The 15,843-nt window shown below is 42.8% G+C and overlaps 4 protein-coding genes across 7 annotated transcripts in view; all 4 read right to left on the minus strand.

The window, feature by feature from the left end:
* LOC143740943 (uncharacterized) overlaps positions 1-15,843 on the minus strand; it is a 77,268-nt gene that overhangs the window by 23,111 nt on the left and 38,314 nt on the right. The gene's annotated exons all lie outside the window — the stretch shown is intronic.
* Positions 144-1,396, minus strand: c1qa (complement component 1, q subcomponent, A chain). Its single transcript, XM_077233119.1, has 2 exons — positions 1,085-1,396; positions 144-960 (listed from the first exon to the last, which is right to left on the minus strand). The coding sequence occupies exons 1-2, from the start codon at positions 1,290-1,292 to the stop codon at positions 380-382; spliced, it is 789 nt and encodes a 262-aa protein (XP_077089234.1). The 5' UTR covers positions 1,293-1,396; the 3' UTR covers positions 144-379.
* Positions 5,766-9,594, minus strand: fbxo40.1 (F-box protein 40, tandem duplicate 1). Of its 2 annotated transcripts, none has more exons than XM_077233104.1 (3): positions 9,489-9,594; positions 6,651-8,468; positions 5,766-6,130 (listed from the first exon to the last, which is right to left on the minus strand). In XM_077233104.1, the coding sequence occupies exons 1-3, from the start codon at positions 9,513-9,515 to the stop codon at positions 5,924-5,926; spliced, it is 2,052 nt and encodes a 683-aa protein (XP_077089219.1). In that variant the 5' UTR covers positions 9,516-9,594; the 3' UTR covers positions 5,766-5,923. The 2 variants fall into 2 exon arrangements, with proteins under 2 accessions (XP_077089219.1, XP_077089220.1); XM_077233105.1 differs by lacking the exon at positions 9,489-9,594 and adding an exon at positions 8,829-8,903.
* fbxo40.2 (F-box protein 40, tandem duplicate 2) lies at positions 10,065-15,465 on the minus strand. 3 transcript variants are annotated; one of them, XM_077233102.1, is made up of 4 exons: positions 15,236-15,465; positions 14,966-15,005; positions 11,352-13,220; positions 10,065-10,976 (listed from the first exon to the last, which is right to left on the minus strand). In XM_077233102.1, the coding sequence occupies exons 2-4, from the start codon at positions 14,966-14,968 to the stop codon at positions 10,782-10,784; spliced, it is 2,067 nt and encodes a 688-aa protein (XP_077089217.1). In that variant the 5' UTR covers positions 14,969-15,005; positions 15,236-15,465; the 3' UTR covers positions 10,065-10,781. The 3 variants fall into 3 exon arrangements, with proteins under 3 accessions (XP_077089217.1, XP_077089216.1, XP_077089218.1); XM_077233101.1 differs by lacking the exon at positions 15,236-15,465 and adding an exon at positions 15,143-15,204; XM_077233103.1 differs by lacking the exon at positions 15,236-15,465 and adding an exon at positions 15,088-15,198.

Raw genomic sequence — 15,843 nt, forward strand, 5'->3', positions numbered from 1 at the left:
AACCTTATTCATATATTTTTCCCAACACATAGCTGCAAATATGATTTTTTCTTTACATCAGACAACTTTTATTTTCATTAGATACACATTTCGTTGTTAATAGATGTCATAATTTAGAATCAAAATATAGTGAAAGGGAATAATTTTCTATAGTCATGTTATTTTGCTTTTATTTAAAATTTGTTCATGTGAGACATTTATCAAAGACAACAAAGCATTTTTAAAACAAAACACATGAATACAAGATTGTAATACAGCGTACAAAAAAGCAGATAAGATGGTTTCATTTATGTTTTTAAGTTGCTTACATCACTTCAGTAATACACTACGATCAGTCAATATCCTTTGCAATGAGTTATGACAATATACGCTAATAAGTCTACTCTGTGCTGTAGATTAAAAATCCATTGAACACTACAGACATGCTTTTGGGCATTTTGCTACCAGCAACATCTGTGAAAGGCTCAATCCATACTCTATTATTTGCAGATAGTTTGAGAACGGCTCCACCTGACACAACAAGAGATAGTGATCGTGGGTTAAAGTCGCAGAAATTTAGGCTGACTGGAGATGCACTGTCACTCTTAAGTCTGAGACATAAGCGTCCTTCAGACGATGCGTGAAACACAAAGTAATACACCCCTGGGTCCTTGCAAGTGAAATAGCCAGTTTTAAGGTTGAAATGATTAGCGACATTGCTAAGTTGACTATCAAAGGTCACAGGTTGACCATATGAAGCAAGATCTTTTGAATTTCGCAGAACAGAGAAAGCTGGCTTCTGATGGACGATCATGGCACCACGGCCTCCGCTGGATCCTTTAGGACCCTCAGGACCAGGGAAACCCATCGGACCCCGTTCACCAATGAGACCCTTTGGACCAGGTTCTCCTGGGGGGCCTCTGCTGCCCATCTGTCCTTTGAGCGCCTCTATGGTGACACTGTTCAGCTCATCCTGCAATGCTGAGAGAACATTCATAAACTATCATTTCATTTCCTTTGTACTAAACAAGTGTAAAGGATGCTATTTTTAACTGGTCGTTTTCAACTATCTATGAACATGCAAGCATATACTTTACTTTCTTACCTGGTTCTCCTTTCTCTCCCTTTGCTCCTGGCAAGCCGTCCCGGCCGAGGACTCCACTCACACCATTTCTACCATGCGTCACACAGTCAGTCTGACAGAAAGCAGAGGGAAGCAGCACTCCCATCCAAAGGAAAGCAAACAAAGCCAAAAGCTGCATCCTAAAACATCTAGGATTAATAACAAATGAGGATAACAACTTCACAGGCATTTTGAGGTTGTGTACTATAAAATAAATAACTAAAAGCCAATATAAAACAATATAATTAGGATTATAAAGTCGTTAGACAGGTCTGCATTACCAGTGTCTCGCTGTAAATTTTACACTTCTTTTCCTGATTGTAGGCAGTAAAATGAAAAAAAAGGATTGAAGCTGAGAAAAAAAGGTAATGGTTTCATTTCTCCAAAATTTTAACTATATGAAAAAAAACTCTTGAATTTGTCAACACATGCATTTGTTTCTTCCCCATTCTCCATCAGTCTGTTTCCTATTCTCAAAACAAAAAGGTCAGACATTTATTGTCATCATAAATTATGTAAAATCATTAAAAAAACATTTTAAAAAATCCTCATGCAGCTGCAAAACAACCTGCAATTTAATTAATATTTTAAATAATTTTATTTAAGAAAATGTTCGCCCCTTCACTGAAAAAAGAAACATTAACAAAATAAGCAAAACCAAAATAACTACATAAAATATAAAACATAAGTAGGCTATTGTTTTGGCTGTTCCTGAAATTGTAACACGACTTCGATCTACACCTGTCAACAATTATCAAATTACCAAACAATAAACAATTAAATTTTTATTTAAACCCAAAGTTTTCCTTACCATAAATTCACTATTAGGATATTTGAAAGAAAACTAAATCTCAAACTGGTGTGACATTCTTTCTTTTGTGGAACAAAAAAAGAAGATATATTGAGAAATGTTTCAGTGTATTTTGTTTTTTGTTTTTTGACCAACATTGGAGGCATGGTAACCAAAACAGTTTGTTCTTCAAAATGTCTTCTTTTTTGTTCTGCAGAAGAAAGAAAGGCATAGAGGTTTGGAAGAAATTGTCATGATTCTGCCATCAGGTCTGTGAGTTCTAGTATTTTGGCAGGATCATGACAGACCCATGTTCTGTGTGCAAGCACATGGCCTTGTGTTTTGGTCATGTGCTTGTGTTGTCTCGTCTCGTTACCCCGCCCCCTTGTTATCCTGATTCTGTCATTAGTGTTTCACCCGTGTCACCTGTTATGTTTGATTTGTCTTCCTATTTAATCCCCTTGTGTTTGCTGTCTTGTGTCGGTTCATTGTTATACGTTGATCGTGAGTACCCTGTGTACATCTAGTCATTGTCAGCATCTCTTGAAGTCTTGTTTGTTTTCTTGTTCATTTGTTTCCCAGTTTAGTCTAGTCAGTCTGGTATTCTGTGTTCCATCTGTTTTGCCCCCTCGTGGGTTTTGTTTTCCTGTTTTTGTCATTAAACCGTGTCTTATTTTATACTGTCTGCGTTTGGGTTTATCTCCACATCTCCCCGTGACAGAATGAACCGACCCATTCTGAACCCAGCGGACAGTATGTCATCCCCACAACAACAACAATCAGCTGACCAGGAACTATGGTGGCAGTCAGCTATCAACGACAGCAAGTTGGGCAAGCTTCCTTTCCCTCCCCAGGGAGAGAGGTCCCTGAGAGGATATGCTCAGGCCGTGGAGGCAAAGAGAATTTTTTTACCGGAGAGCCTGGTTAACCGTTACCTCATCGCGGGTCTCAAAGTTCCTCCACCTCTGGCGGAACGGGAGAGGCTGGCCCACCGCCCGTTCCGGGACATGGTGGACTGCTTGGTTCGTCGGGAGTCACAGGGTCCCATGGTGTCGTCACCTCCTGCCTGTCTGCCGGTGATCCCGGAGGATCTGAGGTTAGGGTTCGTGAGGCTTGGAGAACAGACTCGTCCCAGTTCGACTCCCGAGGCATCATCGGCTCCGCGAATCAGGAGGAAGAAGAGGAGGAGACCTGCGTCTGCCCAGCCAGAGCCAGTTCACGTCCCGTCTGTCCAGCTAGAGACTGTTCACGCCCCGTCTGTCCAGCTAGAGACTGTTCACGCCCCGTCTGCCTTCCTGAGCTGGGACTATCTGGAGCGTCTGGCTCGGATCTTAGAGAGGCCGGTGTTCGGTGTTTCGGAGCTGAACCGAGTGCCCGTTCCAGAGCCCGCTACGGCAAGCGCTGTTCCAGAGCCCGCTACGGCAAGCGCTGTTCCAGAGCCCGCTACGGCAAGCGCTGTTCCAGAGCCCGCTACGGCAAGCGCTGTTCCAGAGCCCGCTACGGCAAGCGCTGTTCCAGAGCCCGCTACGGCAAGCGCTGTTCCAGAGCCCGCTACGGCAAGAGCTGTTCTAGAGCCCGCTACGGCAAGCGCTGTTCCAGAGCCCGCTACGGCAAGCGCTGTTCCAGAGCCCGCTACGGCAGGCGCTGTTCCAGAGCCCGCTACGGCAGGCGCTGTTCCAGAGCCCGCTACGGCAGGCGCTGTTCCAGAGCCCGCTACGGCAGGCGCTGTTCCAGAGCCCGCTACGGCAGGCGCTGTTCCAGAGCCCGCTACGGCAAGCGCTGTTCCAGAGCCCGCTACGGCAAGCGCTGTTCCAGAGCCCGCTACGGCAAGCGCTGTTCCAGAGCCCGCTACGGCAAGCGCTGTTCCAGAGCCCGCTACGGCAAGCGCTGTTCCAGAGCCCGCTACGGCAAGCGCTGTTCCAGAGCCCGCTACGGCAAGCGCTGTTCCAGAGCCCGCTACGGCAGGCGCTGTTCCAGAGCCCGCTACGGCAGGCGCTGTTCCAGAGCCCGCTACGGCAGGCGCTGTTCCAGAGCCCGCTACGGCAGGCGCTGTTCCAGAGCCCGCTACGGCAGGCGCTGTTCAAGAGCCCGCTACGGCAGGCGCTGTTCCAGAGCCCGCTACGGCAGGCGCTGTTCCAGAGCCCGCTACGGCAGGCGCTGTTCCAGAGCCCGCTACGGCAGGCGCTGTCCCAGAGCCCGCTACGGCAGGCGCTGTCCCAGAGCCCGCTGCTGTCCCAGAGCCCGCTACGGCAGGCGCTGTCCCAGAGCCCGCTACGGCAGGCGCTGTCCCAGAGCCCGCTACGGCAGGCGCTGTCCCAGAGCCCGCTACGGCAGGCGCTGTCCCAGAGCCCGCTACGGCAGGCGCTGTCCCAGAGCCCGCTACGGCAGGCGCTGTCCCAGAGCCCGCTACGGCAGGCGCTGTCCCAGAGCCCGCTACGGCAGGCGCTGTCCCAGAGCCCGCTACGGCAGGCGCTGTCCCAGAGCCCGCTACGGCAGGCGCTGTCCCAGAGCCCGCTACGGCAGGCGCTGTCCCAGAGCCCGCTACGGCAGGCGCTGTCCCAGAGCCCGCTACGGCAAGCGCTGTCCCAGAGCCCGCTACGGCAAGCGCTGTCCCAGAGCCCGCTACGGCAAGCGCTGTCCCAGAGCCCGCTACGGCAAGCGCTGTCCCAGAGCCCGCTACGGCAAGCGCCGTGAGCGCGGCACCCAGTCCTGTCCCAGAGCCCGTCGCCGTGAGCGCGGCACCCAGTCCTGTCCCAGAGCCCGTCGCCGTGAGCGCGGCACCCAGTCCTGTCCCAGAGCCCGTCGCCGTGAGCGCGGCACCCAGTCCTGTCCCAGAGCCCGTCGCCGTGAGCGCGGCACCCAGTCCTGTCCCATCACCAACCACGTTCCCCGTCAGAAGTCCCCGGACTGTCTCCTCGTGTGTCCCTGTCTCTACTGCCCCCGGACTCCCGTTTGTTTCCCCCGTCATGGTTCAACCTAGGACTGTTTCTCCGTCTACTCACACCACTCCACCCAAGTCCATTCGGGTCCCCCGTCCTAAGCCCACACCCTGTAGTTCCAAGATCACCGTCCCGCCCACCCACCCTGGATTCTCGCTCAAAGACTCTGTTGTCCCTCCGCCTCCCCTTCCTTGTTTATTTTTTCTGATGTTTCACCCCAACCCGGTCATTGTTCACGCTTGTATGCCCCTGTTATTATTTGTCATGTTTTGTTGGGTCTGGTCTATGTCTCTGTCAGTCTTGTCCCGCGTTTAATGTCTCCTTGGGGAGCGTCTGGTAGCCGCTCTTTAAGGAGGGGGTACTGTCATGATTCTGCCATCAGGTCTGTGATTTCTAGTATTTTGGCAGGATCATGACAGACCCATGTTCTGTGTGCAAGCACATGGCCTTGTGTTTTGGTCATGTGCTTGTGTTGTCTCGTTACCCCGCCCCCTTGTTATCCTGATTCTGTCATTAGTGTTTCACCCGTGTCACCTGTTATGTTTGATTTGTCTTCCTATTTAATCCCCTTGTGTTTGCTGTCTTGTGTCGGTTCATTGTTATACGTTGATCGTGAGTACCCTGTGTACATCTAGTCATTGTCAGCATCTCTTGAAGTCTTGTTTGTTTTCTTGTTCATTTGTTTCCCAGTTTAGTCTAGTCAGTCTGGTATTCTGTGTTCCATCTGTTTTGCCCCCTCGTGGGTTTTGTTTTCCTGTTTTTGTCATTAAACCGTGTCTTATTTTATACTGTCTGCGTTTGGGTTTATCTCCACATCTCCCCGTGACAGAAATGAAGGCAGAATTTTCAGTTTTGGGTGAAAGGACAGAATACAGTATATACTTTACACAAGTAAGCCAGAATAACAGTAAAAAAGCATTCCATAACAAAGCTGAAAGATTGGGGTTATTTTTTATTCATTATTGCACATATGCCTAAATAAAACTGCAAACAGAATAGCACAAAGTGCACAGAAATTCAGCATAGATGCATGACTTCATATATAAGTCACATAAAACAACATTTAATTAATTGTCTGTTATAATATAGATTCTACTTGTTTTTGATCAACATGGAGACTAGACTATGATTCCTGTTTGCTTCCTTCTCATGGCACTCATGAACACCGGTTAAAGGAACAGGTGCTGTCTTACTCTCCCTCTGGTAGTATGGACAAACTTTTAGATGTTCAGAAATTGGAGGCAGTTTATCGAAGCTCCAGCTGTCCACAGTGGAGAACAGGTTACTAAACTGCCAAACCTGATGACGTTTTGAAAATCAATTAGTTTAATATTAAGTCAGATAATTGTTTAAAATGTACATGCACATACACAAACTAAGTGAACAGCTGCATCATTCTGAGTTGTTTTGACAATTGAAACACATTTTAAGAATTATGCACTGAATATATATACCAAACACTGAAACACTGGCATGACTGTCATGCCAGTGTCATACTGACATGTCATACTGACATGAAAGATGTTACATTTACAATAAATTGAACTGTATCTTTTACCATAGCATACCTTCTCATATCTATTCATGTTTTTTGTTTGTTTGTACTACTAGGGGAAGCAATTATCAGTTCACTGTGCTCTGTGCTGAGCATCAAAACAATTATTGTTTGAATTTCATAATACAAGTAACATTATTTAAAAGATGAGACTCGAGATAAAACGGTAAAATTCTTTTTTTTTTCAATTGCGTTATTCCACAAATGTTTCATTGCGACTTACGCCAGAATTTATTCAGAATTTGAATTGCTGTAGAAACTCACCCTCTTTTTGGTTCTCCAGCACCATCCACCATGAGAGTAGACCTTCTTCTCCCACTTCAGTGAGACCATCCCTCTCTCATGAAGCAAGGTGCTGCACACCTCCCTCATGAGACGAGAGACCAGAGCCAGCTGGGACAGGGTGAAGCTGTCAAGAAATCCAGCAACGTGGACCAGGACCTCAAAAGGTAGCCTGCTCAGAGAATCTGTATTGCGTGCACGCTTTCTTTCCACTGTCACTGTTTTTACACCTTCATACAGTGTGTCTGAAACCTCTGGTCGGAGACAGAAGGTGCTAAGCTCTTTGTCATAGAAGACCGTCGCTCTGTGAGAGCTTGGCTGAAACCTTCTCTGAATAAAAGTGCAGCCGAGGTAGGCGAGAGGGCATCGCTGTTCAAACCATCCACTGACGCAACTCTGGATGTCAGAGTGAACATTCTTGTAGTGTGAAGGAAACTCATCCCGTCTGAACAGGTGGTTGCACAGGTACGTAAACGCAGAGCTGGATTTGTTGTGTCTCCTGGTGACACTTTCAGCCTGAATGTGGACATGAAGTTTCAAAGCCCGGTCAGCAGTGAGGTCATACAGTGAGGTCTCTGCTTTGAAAGGCGCCGAGTAGAAATCATACGTCTGAGTTCCGACGTCCAGAAGAAGGGCGTCTGTGGACACTGATTCAGCTATGAGATGCCCCCGTAGTTCCCTCTCTAAAGAACACAATAGAGTAGCTTGAACTTCATCCCATTTTGGCATGTCATCGATTCCAACACCTAGGTCATATGTGTCTACGCTCGTGTTCACCTTCTTGTTATGCGTGGGGTTTCGAATGCGACTGTGTTTGGCTTTGAAGCTGGTTGGGACTTTGAAAGTGCGGACTGTTTTAATCTTCATGGGCTCCAAATGTTCGTAAATGAGTTTCTTTTTGGGTCTTGTGTCACATGCAAACAGAGATGTGGCGATGAGGAATTTTTGCTCATCCATTTCATATGCATTGTACTGAGGGATGTCAGTAGCTGCATCTTGACTGTCGATCTGCATTTCCTGTTCTTCCCGTAAGACTTCTAACCTGCTTGGGTTTGCTTGTGGCTTTATTTCATTACCGCGAGATGTTTCAGGAATTTTCCCCAAAGCTTTTATCGTTTGCTTGCAGCCGCTCATTTCCATACTGAACATTCTTTCCCAAATATTATAGCTTTCGAGATTCGACACATTAGGATTCCTCGCCAGTTTTTCTCGTTCCTCCTGAGTCAGATCTCCTTCTTCAGTTTCCGTGCTTGAAGACACAAACTCATCCTCGACTCTATTCGAGATTGGTACCCCTCCCACAGCCCCCTCTGGCACTGCAACTGAAGGCTCCACAGCCAACTTTTCAATGAGTTCAGGAAAGATAATCTTCATTTTTAGAGAATGAAAGAGGTGCTGCTGGTCCCTTAGAGCCATCGAGAGATCCAGAGGTTCCTGAGCGTAGTTCTCCTTCAAAACATTCTCATAGAACTCAGGGGTCTCAGACTCTTCGATGGGCCATCGGTTCCACTCCATGGAGCAGGAGACAACACTAGCAGGACACACCATCAAGTGCTTAGCTAGGTTTGAGCGGCACATGGTGAATGGGCAGCCATATTCAACGTTGAGACAAGGCACCCTCTCATTTGGGCACAAAAGCATGTGTTCTTCTTCCTTGCACAGGTGAAACACGGCACCGCACAGTAAACGACAGCTGATGATTGCGCACGACACAGAAATCTCAATTGCCGTCTTGCAGCGGCGGCTGTGGCAGCTCTCACAGTGGCGATGAAGCTTGGATGTTTGGGTCTTTTGTCTACCCTGTGAAGAAATGCAAGATACTGGTGTTTTTACAATGTTTTAAACTGGATATACTGTTTGGAAAGTGTTTTACCATAACTGTAAGTGAATGTAAATAAATCTCAGATCCTGAAGAACATCATTATGGTCTTGGAATACGTATACTGCAGTTGCAAAATAACTACACATTGTAAATGTATTAATTCTTTGCATATTCCACCTCTGTGAGGTTAAAACTGTATTTCAGAAATAGCCCATCATTAACTCAAGCTAATGCTAAAACCTTAAATGCTTCTTGCAGAAACAACAGACATATTTAGATTGCTGTGCTTACATCTTGTATTTGGTAGACACTAAAAAGCCAAACAAAAGTTGACCTACCATAGTGTTTTACTGTGAGCTCCACAGTGGTGTTCAGCTTATTCACTTATAGTTTGAGAGAGCCTATATCTGTGTCTGCCCATTAGTTAAAAATAGACACTTATGCTTGGCAGTGTGACTTGTTCTGTGGCATACAAGATCAAGTTACATGTTCTGCAAACTTGGCCGCTCTAAGGTACCCGGTGTTTTCAAGGCATCCAAGCTCAGCGCCTAGTTCACACAGAACATATAAATGCTCTGAATAATGCAGTGATTTGTCATTGCAGTCATTGCAACTCAATATCTGCTCTTTCGAGAATGCTTTCATCATAACTAATAGTGCAATCACAATGTAAATAAGAGATTTTTTGATTATAATGGGAGTTTTAGTGAGATTCCAGAACTCAAGTCACGGATAAGCTTACACTGTGATTGACACCTCCAGCGATTGTAAAGGGATGATCTTTCTTTGATCATTTTCTATAGATAATTTTATCACAGTTTAAATAACAGATTATTTTCATCCTGCTAAGAGAAACAATGTGAATTTGACTGTTTTAGTCACTGGATAGATTTACTGTTACATAAACAGCAATAAACGATTTAGAGACAAAGAACATCTGACATGAATCATTAATCACTGGTCATAGATCAAGCATTTGAATTAACACGGTTACTTACATCTTGTGGCATTACTGTCGAGTCCATATCATAAAAGTCAGTTTGCAAAGCCTGTGCCGAAATTGCGACTGATTTACCAAAGAATCCACAGTTAAATGTACCTAATACAAATAAATAATGCTCAACTGAGACATTCACATTGTTAAAAATAAATAACCACATTCCTAGCATTAGGTTCCTTTGGAAGGTAATGTTATTTTCAGTCAAGTGATCCTGTATTGCTCTTCTCTCCTCGTCATCGCACTAACACGCCAGTGGGCGGGTCTAAAGTTGCAATGATGAAGTAGGCGTTAATCTTCTTATGCAGAGGGGGTCTTTTAAACATCTATGACGTCATAAATCGGCACATTCCACAACGAGTCCTTTTCAGACCTTGGTTTCAATAAAAGCTGTTTTTGGACTAACAAGAAAGCTTTCAGTTCTGAAACTTACAGGATATTCTTTATAGTATGATGACCTCTTATATGTCAAAAGCTCAAGAAATTTTTTTTTCTCAATTCATGACCCCTTCAGATCTCTTCAGATTTTCTGCTTCTGGCCGTTTCAATGTAATAATAAATGAATGCACAGACCAGGTTTTTAAATAGTTTCAGTAGGTTATTTATTAGATTAGCATTTGTTTGTAAGATCTATTTGTACAACGGTGCTTTTCTAATTATGCAATTATTGTGCATATGTTGTGTGCAAAAAGAGATAGTCTATGGGTTTAGTGTCCCCATCATGTTTAGAACTAAAAATATTAAACGTAAACATGACAAGAGATATGGAAATCTATGACAATTAAGTCATAAGACAATAATCACATGCTGCATTACTGTCAGTGATTTGATGTTTTATTGTCTACTTTAAGTTTTACAGAGAGAATAAAAGGCTACATTCAGTAAGATATCAAACACATAAAAACTACATTTCAGACCTGAAATTCTGGAATCCAAAATTTGATTTAAACCTAGAAATAAAAATAATTAATAAACAACCAAAAAGTAACATGATTCTGCAGTATTTCTAGGCCACTAATCAAATAAGCAAATATCTTGTTTACACAAACTTATGGAGTTCATGCAGCTTGAGTTCTGCTGTCATTAAAGCAAAAATGTAACAAATACTCAAACATCCTCAAATTAATGTTAATTTTTAAATAAATGTTTACACTCATGATATAATTTGTAAATAAAATTAAATGAATAAGAAAATGATAAATACAATAATGTTCACTAGTGGGCATTCAAACCGCACTGTTAGCATCTTAAAAAATTTTTAATAAAATTTTAAATAAAAGTTACAGTTACAGTATCATTTGCGTGCCATAAACAAAGAAACCAAACCGTGTCTCTCCTTTCTTTTGTTGTTAAACATGGCCAGGGCAAAGGGCTCAGTTTTCAGTTCAGTTTGGTAGAATGGACAGTGTTTCAGGTGCTCAGCCATTGATGGAGTGTTGCTGATGCACCAGTTATCCACTTTGCTAAAAAGAGTACTGAACTCCCAGACCTAAGAAAGAGAGATAGATAAATATGATGGATATATTATAGTTAAAATCAATAAGAGATCTTTACCTTGAACTTGAAACTGATTAAAAGTTGAAACTGATTAAAACTTGTCAAAAGAAAATGTCGAAGTCATGCAATATTTTTGATTGGCCTAAATTTTATTTAGTTTCCGATTTTAATACCAATTTTATCAGTCCTACCTTCATTTTATGCCGATTTTGAATTGTTAGAATCCCTTCAGATGTTTTTTTTTTTTATTATTTTTTTTTACTTTAGGTCTACTAAACAAATCGCTTATTATCGAAAGTTTAATTCATTGCTATAGAAATGTTTTGAAAACAAACATTTTAATAATATTTATTAAAAAAAGCCTTACTATGGTAGGTTTCCAGCGGGCTCCTCCATGAGAGTATGACTTCTTACGCCACTTAAAGGCCACCATTCCTCTCTCCTGCAGAAGCGTGGCACATATATCCCTGAACAATCGTGAGACCAAGGCTAGCTGGGACAAGGTGAAACTATCCAGGTAACCAGCGATGTGGTGAAGCACCTCAAAGGGAAGGCTACTGAGACCTTCATATTTGGCACGTGCCTTTAGTGCAACACCCTGCAAATCGTTCATAAGAGAGGCAGGAGTCTCAGGTGTGAGGGTAAAAATACTGAGGTCTTGGTTATAAGAGACTTTGGCCCTGTGTGTGTTGGGCTGTAACCTTCTCTGACTGAAGGTGCAACCAAGGTAGGCCAAAGGGCATCTCTGCTCAAACCAGCCACTCAGACAGGATTGTATATCCGAATGTACGTTCTTAAAGTGTGAGGCAAACTCATCCCGCCGGAAGAAATGGCCACACAGGAACGTGAAAGCCGAGGTGGATTTGTTGTGTCTGAGGGTAACTGTTTCTGTATCAAGCTCAACGTGAAGTTTCAAATCTCTGCCTTCTGTAATTTCAGATAGAGTTGCATTGTATTTAAAGGGAGCTGTGGCAAAATTATATGTCTGTGTTGCAATATCAACATAAAGTCCATCTGTCGCCACAGTTTCGCTAATTTTGTGGCCCCGTATCTCATCCTCTGCATAACAGAGTAGGGTTGCAAACATCTCATCCATATCCTGGCCATTGCTTTTAGATACATCAAGGTCAGACGTGCCAACACCTTTATGCTCAGTCAATGGTCTTGAACATAATTCTTTTTGCTGAATTCTTTTTTGTTTGTAACTACTGGGAACCTTGTAGTTTGAATGTAGAGTTTGGACTGGTATTGGCTCCAGGCTGCCATAAACAAAATCTCTCTCTCTGGGCGTGCAAGCATCCATCTGACCGAAGGAGATCAGCATGCGCCCGTGATGCACTATGTACATGTTGAATTCTCTGGGTTTCACCTCCTGCCCGAGTCTCTCCAGGACGCCATCCTGCCAAGGTGCAAATCCAGTTTTGGAGATATCAATATGGGATACATCGGCTTTCTCTTTCTCAGGCTCTACAGAAGCTCCTTGTGGGTTTGTTAAAGAAGGACCTTTTGAAGGCATATTTTTTCCTTTCTTATCTTCTGTTTTCAACGCCTCTGCCTCCTTGCAACCTCCCATTTCCTTGCTAAACATCTTTTCAAACAGATTGTACTTCTCCTTGTCAATGGTGCCATTTAGGACCACATCTTCATTTAGAGATTTCTCACAAGATTTTGATGGTTCATTTACTAAAACTGAACCTCCATGTCCGTTGACATGAATCCCATTACACACATACTCTCTCCCTACTGCTTCCTCTTCCATTGGAGCTGGTTCCTCTTCTTGTTTCTCCATCAACTCAGGAAAGCAGTTCCTCATTTTCAACCTGGCACATAGATGTTTCTGGTCTCTCAGTGCCATGGAAAGGTCCAGTGATTCCTGCTCGTTAAGCTCTTTAAGAAGGTTTGTACACAAGGGGGCATCTGGGTTCTCCACAGGCCAGCGGTTCCACTCCATCGAGCAGCAGACGACGCTCGCAGGACACACCTCAAGGTGTTTGGCCAGCTGAGAGCGATGCATGGTGGAAGGGCAGCCATAGTGAGCGTTAATGCAGGGTACCTTCTCATTGGGACACAGCAGAGAGTGTTCCTCCTCTTTACATATGTGGAAGGAGGCCCCACAGAGCAAGCGGCAGTTGATGACCATGCAAGACACGGAGACCTCTATGGAGGCTTTGCAGTGGCGGCTGTAACAGGACTCACAATGCCTGTGCAACCTTGGACCAGATCTCCTATAGTGGCTCTGTGGAAAAACACAATAGACAAGCACAACAAAACAACTCACAGTGTTTGGACAAGCACAGTATTTATTCTATGTATTTCCAAAACAGGATTGTGATTTTTTTATTTATTATTATTTATTGATAGTTGTGTCACGGTCAAGTTTAGTTTCTTTATCATTTCTTGATAGTTTCATAGTTTCATAGTCATGTTCATTTATTTTATAGATCATGGTTTTCATTGTCACTGTCTCTAAGTTCGCACACTTGTCCCTTGTTTCTTTGATTCCCTCAGTGCATTTAAGCCTTCAGTTTTTTTAGTTCTATGTTCTGCATTAAAGTTTATGTTAGATGTTAGGGGAGTAACAGCACACAGAAGTCACGGTTCAGTACGTACCTCGGTTTTGGGGTCACGGTTCGATATGATTTTGGACTCTAAACTTTCGTTTAGGGTCCAAGTCTCACTATTAACTAACTACTAACTATGACTTTTGCCTCAATAAACCCATAATTACTGCTTATTAGTTAGAAAGGTAGTTGTTCAGTTTAGATATTGGGTAGTATTAAGGGATGTAGAATATGGTCATGCAGAATAAGGCATTCATTTGAGCAAATTTCCTAGTAATATGCAAGGTAATAAGCAACTAGTTAATAGTGAGAATTGGACCCTGTGTTACTGGACAAAGGAACAAATCCACAATGCTAGGTTTATTTTATTTTATTTTGAACAAACTGTAATTTACATTTAGAAAATGTAGACCCCTGAGGTTGTTGGTACAGTATATTAAGCACTAAGCAGTAAACAGAATGATCTCTTGCATAGGTCATATTTTGTGCAGGGCGGATAAAAACAAAAGGTCACGATCAGCAACAAAACTGACAAGCATCTTGTGTCATAAAAGTACAAAATAAATAAAATAATAAAAATTTAACCTTTGCATTAGGAGTGTTACAGTTTTCTCCACTTTAACTATATTTAAACATTCAAAGCTTAAGCCCAAACCTCCGCAATATCTAGAGGACTTGTTTTCAAGCACTCAAGTCATTTGCACATGCACTTTTCTTCTTCTGCTCTTTTTCCTGTTGTGACAGTTAGCAAACAGTGTTGCATTACTGCGCGCACACCCTTCTGGATTAGAGCGTGGATTGCGTGTGATTGACTGTATTCGTCGTCTGACAGAATACACCTGTACCGTGACATCCGTACCATGACGGTTCGAGACGAATATGTACCGTTACACCGCTATTAGATGTGTAGTGTCTATTCTGTGTTTATAAAAGTTCATTTGTCATTCTGCGTCACGCAATCGTGACAAGATGGAGTCAGGTGCTATGCAGAATTTAGAGGGAGGGACATTCTCATTCTAAAGAGCATTTGATTGGACAAAAATGTAGGTACACCGATGAGTGCAAGATGAGTCATCAATACTTCTGGTACATTTACCAGAAGAGAAAGACCTATCAGATAAATTTAGATTATCTGATTTGGGTAAACTTTTATAAGTACAATAATATATAAATAGCCTCAAATCTAAATTATGTGAACTTAAAGTCACAAAATACCAATCTTGAATTAAAAATTATATCATCTCATTCTTTGCTCAGTTAATTATAATAATGCATTGCATGTTTCCATTCCATCATAATGCTCAGTAATATAATGCTGACCCATTCTGTAATTTAAATCTATATTATGCCATATAATTTTACAAACAAAATATCACTGATTAACCAATTTTTAAGTAATGAGAAAATTAAATGAACATACCATTATTATCCAAAGCAGCGTCAATGAGAAACAGCCGTTTCTGAAAAAAGTAAAGTATTTAATTCTTTAAATGTCTGAATACTGTAACACATCTACACACATTGATAAATTATAACACTAACCAAGGTTGCAGACACCACTGACAGCAGTTACCTTAACAGTTACTAAACAACTTACCTAAAGGGTAAACCATATCTAAAGAAGGTCCCCTGCTTGTTACAAGAGACCTTTCTAAGGAACAAGATGGTGGGTCATGTTAAAAATAGTTACCTTAGCTGGCCTGGCAGCAAATTACATGACTTGTAGAAAAGTTACATGACGTGTAGAAAAGTTACATGACGTGTAGAAAAGTTACATGAACTGTAGAAAAGTTGAAAAACAAATGACAAACATTATGAAATAAAAATCTTACTATAATTAAAGCTCTTTACTGCATTCAGACGACATAAAATATCAGCAGAGAGAGTTTAAACCTGAGTATATTTTAATGTTTCACGAGTGGGTCACCAGATGGCAGTCTTTCCTTTTGTTGAGGACTGGGCTCCACAAGCACACAAAATACAAGTTGTGTTCTTCTCCATCCTCACGCTTTCCTTATAATTCATTAATAACGTTTTTTTTTTTTCATGTGTGATGTTTCTTATTTAGTTGCTTTGTCTTTATCAAGGCTCAGGAACAACCATCCACATTCACATTCTACACATTCACCATACATTCTAAAGGGTTCTAAAGAAATGAAGGGTAGGGCCTACTAAAGTAGCCTATATAGTGCAGCCTAGTTAGCTGTAGACTAGTGTGGCAAGGCATGTTAGCCTACCACATAGTAGCCTATATTTTACTTGTAGTAGCCTATGTTCCACTATAAACATGCCATGGTG

Source organism: Siphateles boraxobius, unplaced genomic scaffold (genome assembly GCF_051911475.1).
Source record: "Siphateles boraxobius isolate OS27281-9 unplaced genomic scaffold, OSU_SipBor_1 18, whole genome shotgun sequence".
Classification (NCBI taxonomy): Eukaryota; Metazoa; Chordata; class Actinopteri; order Cypriniformes; family Leuciscidae; genus Siphateles; species Siphateles boraxobius.